This window comes from Pleurodeles waltl, chromosome 3_1, assembly GCF_031143425.1.
Source record: "Pleurodeles waltl isolate 20211129_DDA chromosome 3_1, aPleWal1.hap1.20221129, whole genome shotgun sequence".
Taxonomy (NCBI): Eukaryota; Metazoa; Chordata; class Amphibia; order Caudata; family Salamandridae; genus Pleurodeles; species Pleurodeles waltl.
Genome location: NC_090440.1, coordinates 875,748,135 through 875,766,075, shown reverse-complemented (window position 1 = coordinate 875,766,075; position 17,941 = coordinate 875,748,135). Strand labels below are relative to the sequence as shown.

The 17,941-nt window shown below is 44.6% G+C and overlaps 1 protein-coding gene and 1 long non-coding RNA gene across 2 annotated transcripts in view; one reads left to right on the top strand and one right to left on the bottom strand.

The window, feature by feature from the left end:
• LOC138284726 (angiopoietin-2-like) overlaps positions 1–9,292 on the bottom strand; it is a 161,871-nt gene extending 152,579 nt beyond the window's left edge. The window contains exon 1 of the mRNA XM_069223841.1: positions 8,550–9,292. Coding sequence (XP_069079942.1) covers positions 8,550–8,948 — 399 coding nt within the window. The 5' untranslated portion in view covers positions 8,949–9,292. The remainder of the gene's footprint in view (positions 1–8,549) is intronic.
• Positions 1–17,941, top strand: part of LOC138284727 (uncharacterized) — a 137,199-nt gene that overhangs the window by 70,067 nt on the left and 49,191 nt on the right. The window lies entirely within an intron of this gene.

Sequence of the window (17,941 nt, the reverse complement as noted above, 5' to 3'; positions counted from 1 at the left end):
TCAATGCTAAAGTGAAAACATGAAATATTTCAATATTTTTATGATGTGCCAGACCCGTTTTACCACCCCCCGAGTATTTGTGCACTTACTTCGTTAGCCTACCCCAATAAAATATGGCAACAATCGATAATCACAGGAAGCATGTTTCATTCCAGGTTCCCTGAAAAATGTCTAACGACTCTTTGGTTTTACAGGAGGTTCAAATAATCTGAAATGCAATTTGACATGCCCTGTAGCCTTTTTTCAGATTGGGACTGTCACCATGCAGGTATACCGCATCATAGGTATATGATATCCCCATAGCACAAACCTAGTCAAAAGGCAGTGTAGCACTATGCGTGGACAAAGGCGAGCTTAAAGTCAACGAGCAATAGGTGAAGAACCTAAGTAGTGGATGAATAATGCATTGTGATGTAGTGCTCTTTAAAGAGGACAGTCTTCAAGTCTTTCTTGAAATGGAAAATATTGGGGAGGTCCTAGTGTGTATGGGGATGTTATTCCAGATCCTGGGTGCATAGATGGAAAAGGCCATGTTTTTTATTTTGTACTATTCTTAGTCAGCAGTCTGATGGCATCCTGGCTGCAGGAGTGCCGAGAACCACCATAGATGCTGAGCTTGTCTGCAAGATAAGCAGAGACGCTGGTCAGGATGGCTTTGTAAATGATACAGTAGGTGAGGGCCGGTAAGGGGGGCCAATCGATTGGGTGATTTGACCATATTTCTTCAGGCCCTGGATTAGATGTTCTACGGCGTGTAGGGTGCCGATTAGGGGTGCGAGTGTAGAGCCTGGGAGACTATAGAGTAGGGCTATACCACTACTATATGTGAGATTTGAACAACAGTTCTAAAGTTACTTTGAGGAAGAAAACGTTTGACTTTCTTTAGAAGAGAGAGCTGGTACCACGCTGTCCTTTTTTTTGGTTGGCAATATGCTTCTTGAGTGAAAGGTTTGTGTCCAGGGTGAATCCAAATGATTTGGCATTTTGTGAAAGTTGAGGTTCGAAGCAGTCAAGGTCCATCTTATTGAGCTAGGTTTGTACTGTATCTTATTTTTTGACCTTGGCAAATAATTGGAATTCAGTCTTGGTTGGGTTGAGGTTCAACCATACCTGGATGAAGTGCAAGCAGTGTTTGAGGTGTTGGATGTCTGAAACAGTGGAGACTTTCAAATAGAGTTGTGTATTATCAGCATAGTGGGGAATTGTGATGCTGTTATCAGTGAGTAGAGCACCAAGCTGCCCCATGCAAAGGTTGAAGATGACTGGAGATGACAGGATATGACATGGAGCCCTGGGGGACTCCAAACCCGATAGGGCTCTTTTGTGACCTGAAGGTACCCATGTGAACAAACGTGTTGGTTGGACAGGTGGGAGAAGAACCAGTGAATCCCATTTGTGGCTCAATGGTGCCAATGAAGGTGGGCTGGTCAGCTGTGTAATAGGCAGCTGAGAGGACTAGCAGTATAAGGGTGCAGGGGTCATCTTCATCTATGGTCAAGAGATCAGTGTCTAGGATGTATAAGGTTGCAGGCTCTGTGCTGCAGCATGATCTGATGCCAGACTGGTAGTTGTACAGGAGAGACTTACCGTTGATGTAATCTCAGAGCTCAGCATAGACTGCTTTTCAGTGATCTTGCTGATGAATGGTAGGTGAGTGATAGGTTGGTAGTTGACTAAGGTCATCAGGTTCTCATGTAGATTTCTATAGGAAATACAGTATCTGGACAGTCTTGAGAGCTTCTGAGAATATGCCCTGGGTGAGAGAGGAACTGGAATTTATGGAATATTCAGTTGGGATATGAAAATATCCACATAGAGAGCTTTGATGAAGGACAGTGGTAAGACATCATCTTCATAAGAAATGGCTTGGAGGAAGTTGGGTATGTCAGTCAGATGGGGCTTTGAAGGCAGACCATTGCAGGATCCTAGGGGAATGGGTAGGTGTAGGTGTAAGCGATGAAGCAGTCTTTGTCCCGTCAACATGCTGTTGAATCTTCTGTATTTTTTCACTGAATAAAAGGTTGGTGGCATTTCACTTTTCTGTGGAGTGATGAATAACTGGGTCCAGCAGGGAGTTGATACACTGCCTGATGTCTTGAACGGCGTTCTGTGCCTATTAGTGGCTTGATTTATGCTGAGTATTCAGTTCCCTTCATTTCTATCTCCCATCTCATTTAGGGCCAGATGTAGGTAGTGTTTTGCATGGCGCAAACTGCAAAAATCGCAGTTTGTGCCATGCAAAACGCTCATTGCGATGCTCATTCCCATTTTGCGAGTCGGTACCGACTCGCAAAATGGGAATGCGACTCGCAAATAGGAAGGGGTGTCCCCTTCCTATTTGCGACTCGCACTGCGATGCTAAATTGCTTTGTGACCGCGGTCGCAAAGCAATTCGCAGTAACCACCAGTGTCACACTGGTGGTAACCCATTCGCAAAAGGGAAGGGGTCCCTATGGGACCCCTTCCCTTTTGTGAATGTTGCCATAAATGTTTTCTCAGAGCAGGCAGTGGTCCAAAGGACCACTGCCTGCTCTGAGAAAACGATACCAAATGGTTTCATTATTTTTTTGTATTACAACTCGTTTTCCTTTAAGGAAAACGGGCTGCAATACAAAAAAAAAACATGCTTTATTTAAAAAGCAGTCACAGACATGGAGGTCTGCTGTATCCAGAAGGGCTACCATCCCTGTGAGTGCAGGGAATCGCAATGGGGTCGCAAAATGCGACCCACCTCATTAATATTAATGAGGTGGGTCTTTGCGACCCCATTGCGATCCGCAGACGATGTCTCAGACACCGTTCTGCATCTGATTTTGCGATTCGGAAATTGCGAGTCGCACCGACTCGCAATTTGTGATTAGCAAAATTGGAAATTGCTACATCTGGCCCTTAATTTCCAAATCCACCCTTTCCAAAAAGATTTGCAGACATATAGTATCATATGTAGATGGAAGGGTGAAAAATGGAAAGTTATGCCAAAGAAGTGGACAGCAGGACTACTTATTTGGTTAAACAGATAACACAGGCAAATGCAAGAGCTACCACTCGGGCTACAGAAACATTGCAGTTTCAGATACCTGAAATATCTTTAGGGTTGCAGTAATCTTGCAGATGCTAGCCTTACCCAGCAGTTCCTATGATAAGTGGCTTTTGTGAATTGTGAACTAAAGGCCAATGTAGTAGATGCCATCCAGCATGAAGAAAACAGCAGCAGCAATATATACCCAAACTCAACATTATTTATTACATAAAAAATATGTTTTAAATGTATTATGGAAATACAAGAAATTTCAGAAACACCAGCTTGATTTTGTATGGAAAAACAACGTTTTCTTCACAAATGCTATTTTTTTTATGTTGGCAAAATAACTTCAATGCTTCTAAGGTAAAGCCTGTAAGTTAAAAAAAATAACATCTGTACATCTACACATTTGGTCCTCAAATACCAGCTTATCATTTTCACGAACTACTCACATGGTACACAATGAAAGAATCTGCATCAGATGCAAATGTATCACAGTCACATGCCAGAGATGTTTATCTTTTGCTAGTGGTGGATACCAATTAACACAAATGCTTGTATTTTTCCATAATGCCTAACAGAAGTCCTGGATGTTCAAATTTGCCAGAGTTGCCCATCACTGTGCCTGCAATGTTCATAATAATGCAAAGGATTCTAACAGTATGCTAAGGATAGCATTTTTATTCCAGTGCCACCATTATGAGAGGGGAGGCCAATATGATGCCTAAGATGCTCACAATAGGTCAAGGAGGGCTAGCTTAAGGTAAATCTACAAAAATGCCTAGAAAGCACACAACATGCTATAGTGGTCTCATGGATGTCCATGCTTCCAAGCTGGTCTCTCACTCGAATATTAAAATCTCTTTCTCTTATTTCTATCTCAGTTTCTGTCCCATGAAACCCAAACGTCTGTTCCTGCCCACATATACGGCCTCTTCTTGTTTCTCATTGCACTCCTATCTCAGGCTTTCCATTTCCATTTTATTTCTAATATGGTCACCTCCTGTCTTCTTATCACCTGTTTCCTCCCTCTCTCACCAGACCTCTAGCGCCCTCTGTGTTGTGTCAAACCACCCTTTTCAGTCTCTTTACTTCCTTTATGTCTATCTTAATTTGTTTTACTGATCACAGCACTCTTTAGGGTCAAACATGCCTGCGCTCTGGCCCCTGTTGTAATCTCTGTGTGGGCATTTAACCACACCCATGTCATGCCCATCAGTTTCCTTGGCTCGTGGGCTTTCCTTTTAAAAATCGCTTGATTTGATTTGTGATAGGCATGCATAAGTCATGCCTTTTCCGGTGTTTAGCCCTTCTTGAGCACACCAGTAAACTACTGAAAACTTATGTGGCTCCATGTTTTCTGCATGGCTTATGGACTACTTTTTCATTTTATTTCCTACGCAGCGCAATCTCGCTGGGCAGTAGTCGGGCGCTTTGATTGACATCGACCCTGATACATGGATAATTGCACTTTTGCCGGTTATATGGATAATTGCACTTTTGCCGATACGTTTCACTGGGTGCAAACTTCTGTTTCCTTTTGTGTGTTTCGTTCATGCTCATGTCTGCCGTCGGCTCGCTTATGTGAAACTGTATTACTTTTCATTTTCAGTTTATGTGGCAAGAAAATTCCGGTTAGGAGTTTACAATTCTAATAGCCCTAATTAGAGCAAATGCGAGACCCATTGCATTGTAAATGCTTGTTTTTATTATGTTCACATTTCTCCTGTTTTCCATCTTTCGTTCTCTACTTGATTCACACATTTTTTCTTATTTCTCCTGCTTTCCATCATGCTTTCTCTTTCATTCCTCATTTTACTTGTTCCTTAGTTCTTCTTCCCTTTTCTGCTCTTTTTCTGTTTTTCTATAAGTATCTGGGATCAAAACGAGGCACTGCTTGATGGCTTTAATGAAGCCTTGAAGGCTTTGAAGATACAGCTTACTGGTTAACTTGTTATAGATGTCTTTGGGTGCAAATGAGGTTTCTGTATTATTAGCGGGAAGATTTTAGTCTCAGAAGTGGGGCTTATGCTGTTTTTTTCTTTTAAGCTGATAGCTTATTTGGTATGAGTGTGTTCTTGCATGCACTGTGTTGTGGAGAGCTTTGATTTTATACAGTACACCATTAAGAGGTGTGAGTTTCATTATTGGTTTTCAGGATGAGGTTGAATAAGTGCAAAAGGGTGCTGGAATCGGCTTTGGAGTCAGTTCTGACGGCCAAGGTGATGAGTTTTTGCTTGAGGGGCTTTTATATGCTGATCTATGAATATGTAATAATTTGGCTTGGTTGGTTTTAAATCAAAGTGGTGTGTGGTTGGTGTTGGCAGTTGCGACCACGATCTGATCGATCAATTGCAGTTTGGAAGACAGGATGGCACAACACTTGCTCAAACCACTGAAGGTTGGAAGACTGCATGTTTGTGAAGGCCAGATTCAATGTTGACTTGGTCTACGTTGGTTCAATAGGTTGTTTGGTGTAAATGGTTTAGAGTCTGTACAAGGAGAATGTGTTCGTACATATGGCCCTGAGTTCAGGTTGGAAGTCCAAGTGAAAGAAACTAGTGAATTAAATGCAGTTAAGTTCTCTGATTTCCTTTATGGAGATTTCGCTTAGGATCAGGTATGTAGATAGGGCACAAAGTGGTGGTCTAACAGGCTGAGAGGGGGAAGTAGATGGTGAATGGATATATTAAATTGGCAAATGTGGTGACTGAGAAAGTCTATGTATATAATGACATGTGGATTACGACAAAGTCAAGTGGATACATTATCCCTAACACTAAATATGTTTAATTGTTCAAACAAATGGCCCCAAAATGTGTCTTGGCCCCGGGCCCACAAAACTCCTTACGAGGGCTCTGCAGAAACTCAGGCTCCCTGAATTAGCTGTGTCAGAAATGTACAATCTCTGACGCCCTCTTGTCCTTACGGGGCTCCGAAGAACGCTTTGGCACTCATTCTGCTGAACCAGCTCCAGGATCTGTCCCCCAGAGGGACTTCTCACAGAGGGACAGAGAATTCCTGGAGCAACCACTGATCCATCGACGTGCCAGAAGTAACTTGCTTCCCACTTCCCCTACACATGAGATTGTCGTCATTTCCAGGACGCATTGATGAACCTCACCTTGTTGTATGCTTGGCCTTTCCCTTAGCTGCATATGCTATAGACAGCCTGCACTTCCATCACACTAGTTTACAACATATGTGCACCTGGGTACATATGCATTGCCTTTACTGCTTCTGTGAAATTCGCTGAGCTTGGGTTGTACTGTAGAAAACTGCAAATACATAAATAAATGAAACAACCCTAGATCGACAGGTCACACAGCAGGCGCTCAAGAAGCAGCGCTTGGCCTCAAGTCTGCACAGGAGGAGCTACGGTGGATATGTGAGGTAGAAGCAGAGCAGCTGCAGCCAGCACTTCTCCATCACAGTTCACTCAGATTGGTTCCTCTCTGTAGTCTCAGCAGAGAGGCCATGCATGGAATGATCATGGATTGACCTACCCTGCCCCATGTACCCAGTGGAGTTTGATGCACAGCCCAGGGGAGCTTCTGTTCCTGGCACTTCAACTTAACCCCCATGTTCAGTGCCCATTGCCATATACCACTAAAGCAAGCACGTAGGTGCCGATCAGGTGGCAGTGGGCACTACATATGCTCACTCATGTCAATATGCTTGGCAACATATGAATCTTTTAAAATTCCCTTTGTGGGAGATTTTCCCTATCGGGCTCTATATTCACGCCCTTGACCTCACAGGTGAAAACAGTGATCGATTTCTGAACAGTGAATGTGAAAAAATAGTAAGGCAACCCTTGTCAGAGATTTAGTTCCTCTTCATACATCATATTTCCAGGATGCTGTGCCTTGTATTTTATTCTTGTAGTAAATTACTTTTGCTTAATGCATACTTTGAACCGAGTCACCCCAGGTGTTTATAGCAGGCCAAGATTGGGGTCTCTGGAATTGAGGCTGAAGACCAGTGTCTGTCAGTGGGTCAAAAAGGTGTTCAGCATAAAGGGCCATTCAATCCTTGGCCTCTCTGTGGAGCGCACAGAGCGGTGGTCATGTGTTCCAGTTGCTATTCTGCACAAATATGTAGAAAAAGAGGGACAAGCTGTCAAAATATTAACAAGGTGAAAGTGAAAGAAAATGTAGCGCTTACCGGTGAGGGCGTGCATTGCGTGTTTGAAGGAGGGGAGTGAAAGAGTGAAATTAGGATGCTGAAGAGGAAAGAAACGAGGTTAAAAATATGCAGGTGGGGGAGATGTGCAGAGAAAAAAAGACAAACATGTCTCACATGGAGTGACCATAACAGAAGTGATTGAGACACTGAAGACCACTTCCCCTTCCACAGGCCGCAGTAATGTTTAATTCACGGGCTCACAATTTCAGAACTGAAACAATTTCAGTATTATTTTTCAAAATCATTGCTGTTGCTCATTTATATTAAACAGCTAACAACCCTTGCCAAAGCCAATAGTCCTGGATGGTTTTAGGTGCATTTCAGTTATTGTGTTATATATCTGTATTTAGATGCTTGCCAGTCATTGTGTTATATATCTGGATGCAGTAACAGAAAGCTCAGACAGGCACCAAAATACCTGTCGGGTGACACGCTTTGGGAATCACAGAAATGTAATTTACATGGTCAAGCCATACCCTTAAAACAAGCCACACCACTTTTAGAGAACTCCTCTCCCACCCCACACACACACACTTTTTTCAATCTATTTAATAGCCCTTCCTAACATATCGAAGTGTGGAATATTCTAGCACAAACCAGCCTGACACATAGTTTCTTGGCCTAACAAACATCAGTACATCTGAGCATACACCAGCCTAACTTAGGGCCAGATGTAGCAAAGGGTTCTTCCCATTCTGTGTCAATGGGAAAATGTGTTCGTACATTTGGCCCGTAATTCGAACTAACAGAACCTTGCCCTGCACTCTCTAATACCAGACAATGCAATGTAGTATGGCCTGAAGCGGTGATCTTAAAAATGTGACTTTAGCTCCTGTCGTGGGGGTGTCAATCAACACTTGTGTCCATTGCAAACGATAAGATAGACAATATTGAACATTTTCTGTACTAACAGTAAAAACCTACATTTAGTCAGCAGTGGAGCCAAACATTTTTGTTCTTTTTTTGCGGACAGCTCAGCATAAAAAGTTTAAAGACCTTTGACCTACGGTAAATTCACACAGTACAGAGAACTGCTAGTGATGCAACCTGCTCAAACCAATTTAACCCAGTAGAACAGGTGTATTCGTAGCACCAGCTCGCCTTTCGGGGTGTCTTGGCGCTAATGACAGATGATGGGTGTATATTGTTACCGACAGACCCCTTATTGGTGATTTAAAAAAAGTGCAGTATTATCGCATATGCTATTTTGGCGGACAATGGCCACTCGTACTGGAGCCCTACTGGGTCAAACACAGACCCTTTCGGTGTGTTCAATGGTCCGCTAAACCTCCAGACCCAACCCACGCACGGAGTGGAGCGCACAGAAGCCGCCTCTTACCTTCTGCAGCCACTGCGTGTTGTTCTCCATGATGTCCTCCAGCTGCTGCAGCCTCTGGCTGGGCCAGGTGGGCCCTGCGCCCCCTGGTGGCGGCGGGGCGTCCCGCTGCAGAGAGTTAGAGACCTGGAAGTCTGCAGGCGAGGCGCCCCCAGCGGGGGCCCGGCAGTCCTCCATTTCGGGCAGGAGGAAGGTGTAGCTACAGGGCCCGTGCTGTACCCGGTGCCGGTGCTTCTCGGGGGCGCTCGCGGCTTGGAGGTACGCGCCGGAACCCCCTGGAACAAGGCAGGAGCCCAGCCACCCCATCAGCATCACTTCGAGGAGCGGGGCCATACTTCCAAGGCAGAATTCAGAAATGAGTGGTTTGGGCTCTTTGAAATGGCCTAGTCTTTGCCTTAGCATCCACTAGTAACCAAAACACGGCTCACTGAGTGAATGAATGTTTAGTGAAGCTCAGCAAAGTGAATAGCCTCCAGGCGCTTTGTGACTTGAAAGGCAGCAAAAAGTGTGGTGCACGGTGGCATGCGCCACTGAAAGAGTCACAATTCCTTTACGGCTGCCCAGGATCAAACAGCTCGTCTACAGCGCCGACATAGCTTTACAGTGTCGATAAAGCTTGCGTCGTCCTGTCGGTGCTACAGGCACTGCCACCTAAAATCCGAGGAGTTTCGATCTCTCGCCTCACTTATAAGAGATGCACCAGCTCGGACTCCTCCAGCCACATGGGTATGACAGCAGCGGGTGTTGTAGTTGTTCTTTTTAAAGAGGCCCGCCCCCCTCCCTGGGCCTTGGACCTGTTCCAATCCCTATCTGCGGATGCTTTGTTTCGCGGAAATCTTGCGCCCGATCCCGTCCACGATGAGTTGAGAGACCGCAGGAATGCGGGGAGGGCTGAGTGGGGGTCTTCCAGGTTTATCGAAGGTGCTCATTCTTTCCTGTTCCCGCACTTCAAATACTTGAGAATATTAATGCAGGCTCAAGTTTTATTTCAGCAGCTGGGAATGTCACCACTAAACTCAATTTCCCAACCACCTCCCTTTCTCTCTCATCCCTTCTATGCAGTGTCTCTCTCCCTCTTTCTCTCTCTCCTATTCGACCTGTTTCTCACATACCTATAGCTTCTCTCCTCTCAATATTCTCTTTTTTCTCATGTACTATCTTCTCCCCGTTTTATATCTATTCATTTTTCCCCTTCTTCTCCCACTTCTTCTCTTCCATTTGCTCTCTCTTCTCCCTCTACTCTTCTATTTTGCTCTTTTATTTTCTCTCTCGACTACCATTCCTCTTTCTCGCTGCCTCTCTTTTCTCTCGCTTTATCTTTTCCCCGTCTTTATTTCCTTCCAATTATCCCACCCACTGTCTCTCTATCCTCTCTGCCTCTCTTCTTCTTCTTTCTTTTACTCTTTCCTTTCCATTCTTCATTGTCTTTCGCTCTTTCCTTTTTCACTCTTTTCTTTCTTTTTGGCCGCTTTCTCTCTTCTACCTTCTGTTGCTTATCCTCTTTTTTTACCACCATTTCATTTTTACACTTTCCATTCTTTCGTCTATCTGCCTTTTATCTCTCTTCCACCTCCTCTACTCTCGGGCCCCCTTTCTTTCCTCTGTTCTACTCCCTCCACTCTCACTTCTTATGTTCTTGGATATACTTAAATACCTTGTAGTGTTTCACAAAGAATGCTTCTCTGATAGGTGCGCTTGCTGGGCGGTTCTGGAGACAACGCTCGTGGTTCTTGAGTTCCTGCTGTAACACTTGGCACATAGCCTGACTTCTCTTTGTTTGGGGTTCCTTAGCATTGACCCGTTTCGGTCTCCAGTCTGAGGTCATTAAGCCTGCAGCTGGACAGTGTCAGTGTGTGTCCCAGACAGATGTCAGCTATTCTTCTGGCCTGTAGTTTCTGTGCAGGGACCTCTCGTAGTTCAGCTGAGAGTTCAGCTCTAGCCGCCCCCACAGTGGGTACTGCATTCGGTTTCTAGACAGGACTCTGGTTACCAAGATGAACTTCATAGACACCTTGGTACTCCTGCAATAGACCTGCCTGAGGATGCTCTCCTTGCCTGTCAGGTTGTATAGCGCTATAGACTGGATTTGTTCTTTAGGTGATGGAATTAAAATGGACTGTGTGTTTCTGGATACATAACCACTGCTGCTGTCTGAGCTAGCTCTGCAACCTTTGATTGAGGTTTCTTAAATACAAACCATTGGAACATTTATACAGCTCTTATTACCCCTACCTGGGCCGCTCAAGCACTTGCGTCCATGGGTAGCGTGCTACACAACGTAGGCTGTGAGGTTGGAATGGTGTTGTCTTTGTTTTGCTTTAGACGCCTACTCATCATCCTTGCACTTAAGGTACGGAGGCAGACATCAAGACAAATTGTTGATGATAAAAGCTTGCATTGTTTTCAAGATTATTGTTCTAACCCTGTTCCATCTGTCTGTTTCAAATTAACTTTCTTTTTCTCTTGTAAATCACTCTGACATTAACTGATGATTATACACAATTCACAAACAAACTATTTGGATGGTCTGACCCTTATTTGCAGTCAGAACACTGTTAAGGAAAGCTCAAACGGTACCTGTGTTTATGTGTTAGATAACCCTCACTGTCAGTTTGCTGAGCTGGTGTTTGCGCAGGCCCGATTACATTCTCCTCACCATTCAGGCACAGATGTTGCAGAAATGAAGGTGAAGGATTGCTACAGACTTTCTATCAATCAATCAATCAATCAGTAGATTTGTAGAGTACTACTTGTCTCCCGTGAGGGTATCCAGGTGCTGGCAGGGTCCATTTGACTAGCCAATTAGCCAGGTCTTCAGGGACTTTCCAAACTCTATAAGAGATGGGGGGTCCGGAGATATAAGGGATGCTCGTTCCATGTCTTCACTGGTAGGTAGGAGAAGGAGTGACCTCTGCATTTGTTATGTCAGATGTCGAGGAGAAAGCGAAGGGGAGCAGATAGGGTTGGTGGGCTGATGGAAGTTCAGGCAGGTTCAAGAATGCAGGTCTGCAGCTCTGTATGGCCTTGTAGGTGTGGTTCAGGAGCTTGAACTGACATCTTTTCTGTAAAGGGAGCCAGTGGACTTCCCTGAGGCAGGAGGTGATATGAGTTCATCAAGGGAGATCTAGGATGAACCTGACTGTGGCGTTCTGTATGGTCTGTAGTCATCAGAGGAGGTGAGCTGCGATCCTTGCGTAGAGAGTGTTGCCGTGTAGCAGTTGGCTGAGGTGAGGGCCTGAGTGATGGTGCATGTCTACCTTTGGGGTAGACATTTGAATATCTTACAAACCATAAGGAGGATGGAGAAGCAGAAGGAGGAGACAGAGTTGACCTGAGTAATCATGGTCAGCTTCTTGTCCAGAATGATGCCTAGGTTCCTAGTGCGGTCAGTGGGGACAGAAGTTGGTCCAAGTTCTAAGGGCCACTAGGATACGTCCCATGGGGAGCTTTCGTTTCCAGATATCTTCCTTGTAAATGGTGAGCTTCAGTCAGTTGTCCTTCATCCAGTTGGTGACATCTGTCATGCAGTTGTGGAAGTTGGCCTTGGTGTTGTCTTCGGAGAGGGAGAGGATGAGTTGCGTATCATCAGCGTGGGATATGATGTTGAGTCAGTAGGTTTTGACGATGCTAGCCAGAGGTGTCATATAAGTGCTGAAGAGGGTGGGGCTCAGCGAGGATCCTTGGGATACTCCACAGATGATTTCCTTCAGTTCAGAAGTGAAAGGGGTAAGGCAGACTTTTTGCTTTCTCCCAGTGAGGAAAGAGGTTATCTATCTGAGAGCTGCCTCTTGAATGCCTATGTTGTGCAGTTTTGTGATAAGTGTGTGATGGGAGACTGTATCAAAAGCTGCAGAGAGGCATAGGAGGATCAGAGCCACAGTCTTTACTCTGTTGAGTAGGGTTCGGATGTCATCAGCAGCCGCATTGACGGCCTTCTCAGTTCTGTGGAAGCTGTGGAATCCAAATTGAGAGGCGTCGACTAGGAGGTACTGTTCCAGCTGTGATGAGAGTTGTTGGTGGATGGCTTTTTCTAATACTTTTGCCTGGAACAGTTTGTGGGGGTCTGCCGATGGTTTCTTTAGTAGGGCATTGACTTCTACGTGTTTCCAGTCCTCAGGGAAGGTGGCCGGAACAGTTGAGGTATTGAACAAGGACGTGAGTTTTGTCCCAACGTAATGCATTTTGGTTATTGCTGCTTCTCAGAAAATTGAAAGAATTGGCAATACTATATGATAAAATAGTTTTTGTAATAGTTCTTCTGGTCTTTTCTAGATCTAATGTTAGCCAAGACTATTTGATTTTACTAAAATTCCGTATATAATACTTACCTAGAAGAGATTTCAGCCAGCCTTCTTAATCAATCAGTCGTTGCTGTGTCCTTCACATTTTTATTACGCTTTACGCAGCATGGGGCAGCAGGTGACCATGTTCAGCCACTGGCTAAGTTCACTTTGAGTGACAATATTCTTCTTTTTCACATGAAGACCTTTGCACACAATGTAGTTTCTTTCAATGTCAGGTACTACTATGACAGCGTGTGCTTTTAGACCAAAAGATTTTAACTTTTTCCAATTGTTATATTGGTGAAGGCCTGGCATCTTCAATAAGAATTACGTTTTACTGAAACCATGGCAAAAGAGTCAAGGATTGAGAAATCAAAAAACAGCTAGCAGCCAACGCCAGACTTGTTTTCTTTGCCAATGTTTGTTGTATATGGACTTCAAACATTTTACATTATTTTCATGACATTATTCTAAAAATGTGAATGTTTTTACACCAGTTCTTGGTTCATGCTGGAAACCATAATTTTGTACTTTTTCTGGACAGCCTGCAAGGCATGTTTGGGAGGGGCCTTCAGCAGGTCTAGGTTCTCCATCATCTTTGGGATGTAAAATAGGAGAGACTATGGGCCAATTGACATAGCCATGAATGGCTTTAAAACATATCTTTATGGCCGAAAGTGGCTCTGTTTACTCCTGTCAAATGTTCACAAAAGGACAGCTATCAGCTGTAAGTGTAAATAGTTTTGCTACTGTGTAATTAAACACCGCAACTACAAACATTTCTGCAATCACAACTCCAATGCAAATCATGCATCAATGTTTGATTTCGCTTGAGTTTGTGGCCATTGTTGTGTGATATGTATTTTTAAAGCACACCACCACCCACAAGGGTTTACTGATGTTTAGGTGTTCGTGCCTAGCCCTGCCTGTGGCAAGTTGGTTAATTGAAAAGCAAGGTCTTCAGCTTCTTAAATAGATCAAGAAGAGAGGAGACTTTTATGTGTAGTGGGAGGTCGTTCTACACTTTTGGAGCGATGCAAGTGAATGCTCGTCCTCCTGATTGTGTTGTGTAGAGGCGTGGATGTGTGCAACTAGGAGTTCTGTGGAGTGGAGGTGTCTGGGTAGTTGGTGGAAGGAGAGGCGACTGTATAGGTAGGTTGGGCCAGAGCTGTGTATTGCCTTGAATGTGGGAAGAGTTTGAATAGAGCACCTTTGTGTATCGTGAACTAGTGTAGCTCCCTGAGGTGTGGTGTGAGTTCTGTGTGGGAGGTTGAGGATGAGTCAGGCTGGCGAGTTCTGCTTGCTTTTTAGTTTACTAGTGAGTTGTTTGCTGATTTCAGTGTGGAGGGTGTTCCCGTAGTTCAACTTGCTGGTGACTTGGGCATAAGTGACAGTTTTTTTTAGTGTTGCATGGGAGCCATTTGAAGAATTTCCTCAGCACCTTCAGGGTGTGGAAGGAGGATGCTGTGATAACACTGACTTGTGTAGTCATGTCCAGTTTGCAGTTGATGATTTTGAGATTCCCGGCATGGGTTCTGTGTATGGGTACGAGTTCCACCTCCACAAGTTGGAGTCCAGTGGTGTCGGTGTTCTTGCTGAAGATCACAGCATCTGCCTTGGTAGTGTTCAGACTGAGACAGGTGGCTGCCATCCAGTTAGCATCTTCAGTCATGCAGGCAGTGAAATTGTTTCTTGTGTTGCAGGTCTTGTCATTCACAAACTCTTTTCCAATCCTTTCTTTTCCTGGAAATGGTTGGGGATTTACTACAACAAAAGGGTGAAGTAACTCACTTTGAAGGGTTGTAAAGGAAACCGAACATCTCAAAACAATGTGGGGGTGTTTGGAAAGGGGCATCTCCATGTAAAAAGATGGTTTATCTGTCAAAGTAAAAAAGGGAAGTTGCATCTGCAGAACATGCTGCCTTTCCCTGTTGTGGAGATAAACCCTATGTACAACTCCTCTTTTACGAAATAGAGGATGTCACACATGATATTCCCAGAAATAAGACTGGAAAGTAGCATCTAGTGCAGGCGTACTACTAGGAATGTCTGTGAATCCCCAAAAGTCGTACACTTACACCTTGCATTTGAACATATCTTCCAGTTCCAGTACAAATGTACAACTTTTTTTTTAAGTGGCGCGCTTGTCTCTGTGTCAATCAGCGGTAGCTATAAAGCGGAGTAAGTATGTTGGCAAAAAATTAATCACTACGTTAAATGGTGTTTTCCTGAAAACGATCTGGCAAAACCTATGTTCTGAACGTTTTTTATCTAGCTTTATTTCTGGGATTTCAACTACCTTTTAAAATAAACTTCTCCAGTCTTGTCGTGTTGAGTTGGCGTAGTTGACGAAAAAAACTTCATCAAGTTGCCTAAACCCAACTTCACCTGCATTATGCACCCCAGCTTACTCATCACTTTTGTTCAGAGCACCTGTTTGCATGTTTTGCAGCTGGCGGACAAATACATTGATTTCATGATGTCGTATGTTTTCTCCCTATGCTTGTCAGCAGTAGTTGGTGTTTCAGACATAGGTGTCAACAAAGTGGCAAACACTTAAAAAAAAAAAAAACTACACTGCAGGCAAGCATGATGTAGTGCTTAAGCTCATGGTGAAGTGGAACAATCTCTCTGTCTCTGTCTCCAGTCTCTCCCTCTTCTCTCACTAAAGTGGTGCGTTCTTATAAATGTGTGGGTAAGCCTTAACTGCCCGTGGGCGACTTCCACTGGGGTAGCCATACTATGGGACCCAGTCCCGGAACAAATGTGCTTAGACCAAAAGTGCTGGAAATGGCCCTTCTGCAGGGTTATCCCTAGACTTTTTGCCTTCCTCCTTCTCTTTTTCTGACCTCATTTTTGCTGGCTTTCAGACTCTGCGCATTTTACCACTGCTAACCAGTACTAAAGTGCATATGCTCTCTCCCTTTAAGCATGGTAACATTGGGTCATACCCAATTGGACTATTTGATTTACCTATAAGTCCCTAGTAGAGTGCACTATATGTGCCCAGGGCATGTAAATTAAATGCTACTAGTGGGCCTGCAGCACTGGTTGTGCCACCCACTTTAGTAGCCCCTTTACCTTGTCTCAGGCCTGCCATTGCAAGGCCTGTGTGTGCAGTTTCACTGTCACTTCGACTTGGCATTTAAAAGTACTTGCCAAGCCTAAAACTCCCCTTTTTCTACATATAAGTCATCCCTAATGTGTGCCCTAGGTAACCCCTAGAGCAGGGTGCTGTGTGGGTAAAAGGCAGGACATGTACATGTGTAGTTTACATGTCCTGGTAGTGTAAAACTCCTAAATTCGTTTTTACACTACTGTGCGGCCTGCTCCCTTCTTAGGCTAACATTGGGGCTGCCCTCATATATTATTGAAGTGGTAGCTGCTGATCTGAAAGGAGTAGGAAGGTCATAATTAGTATGGCCAGAATGGTAATACAAAATCCTGCTGACTGGTGAAGTTGGATTTAATATTACTATTCTAGAAATGCCACTTTTAGAAAGTGAGCATTTCTTTGCACTTAAATCTTTCTGTGCCTTACAATCCACATCTGGCTAGGTTTAGTTGACAGCTTCTTGTGCATTCACTCAGACACGCCCCAAACACAGGGTACTCAGCCTCACTTGCATACACCTCATTTTGAATGGGTCTTACTGGGCTGGGAGGGTGGAGGGCCTGCTCTCACACAAAGGACTGCCACACCCCCTACTGGGACCCTGGCAGACAGGATTGAACTGAAAGGGGACCTGGTGCACTTCTAGGCCACTCTTTGAAGTCTCCCCCACTTCAAAGGCACATTTTAGTATAAAACAGGGCCTCTGCCCTACCACCTCCGACACTTGCAGGAGAAGAAACCTGAACCAGAACCTGCATCCTGCCAAGAAGAACTGCCTGGCTGCTCAAAGGACTCACCTGACTGCTTTCTACAAAGGACTGCTGCCTTGCTGTTGGCCTGCTGCCTTGCTGAACTCTTGCCTTGCTGCAGGAGTGCTCTCCAAGGGCTTGGATAGAGCTTGCTTCCTGTTCCCTGAAGTCTCAGGACCAAAAAGACTTCTTTCTTTCAACTGGATTCCTTGTGCATCGAAAAATTAGACGCACAGCTTGCTCCGTGGTGAAAAATTCACTGCGCGCCGATCCGGAAAGACGCCGCTCGACACCGCAAGGAAAAGATCGACGCAACGCCTGCGGTGCGACCGGAACTTCGACGCACGCCCCGCCTGGACAACGCCGCCCGGCTTCCAGAGAGGAAATCGACGCAGCGCCTGCCGTGAGGAAGAAAATTCCACGCACAGCCCACCGGAACGACGCGCAGCCGGACAACAAGCCCAGGATTCCACGCACAGATCCCGGGGCATCTGAAAACCCCACCACCCACAAAGGAGACCTGTTCACGCGCCGAAAATCGACGCACGTCTTCCCTGCGTGAAAAATAACGACGCAAGTCCGTGTGTGAAGGGGCAAAACCGACGCACACACCATTTTTCCACACATCTCCTCCTCTGCGGCCCTTTGTGGAGATTTTTCACTCCAAACCAGGTACTTTGTGCTTGAAAGAGACTTTGTTTGCTTAAGACTTAAGACACTTCATATCACTTTTCAGTGATATCTCTACAATTTCTTATTGCATCTTTTATCGTTTTGACCTGCAAATACCCAGATAAATATTATATATTTTTCTAAACACTGTGTGGTGTATTTTTGTGGTGCTATATTGTGTTATTGTATGATTTATTGCACAAATACTTTACACATTGCCTTCTAAGTTAAGCCTGACTGCTCAGTGCCAAGCTACCAGAGGGTGGGCACAGGATAATTTGGATTGTGTGTGACTTACCCTGACTAGAGCGAGGGTCCTTGCTTGCACAGGGGGTAACCTGACTGCCAACCAAAGACCCTATTTCTAACAAAAAGGTCATCATTTTATTTGAGCACCTGTAGATGTGTTGTTGGCAAAGGCAGGAGAGCTGCATTATTCAAGGGCTTGACTGAATGGCTCCATGCCGTCAGTGCATAACATATCCATCCCTGTGATTTCCTTTTACAAATGCCTTTGGTACTCTAGATCATTTGATATCACCCCAGACTACAAGTCCCAGAATTCACTTGATTATT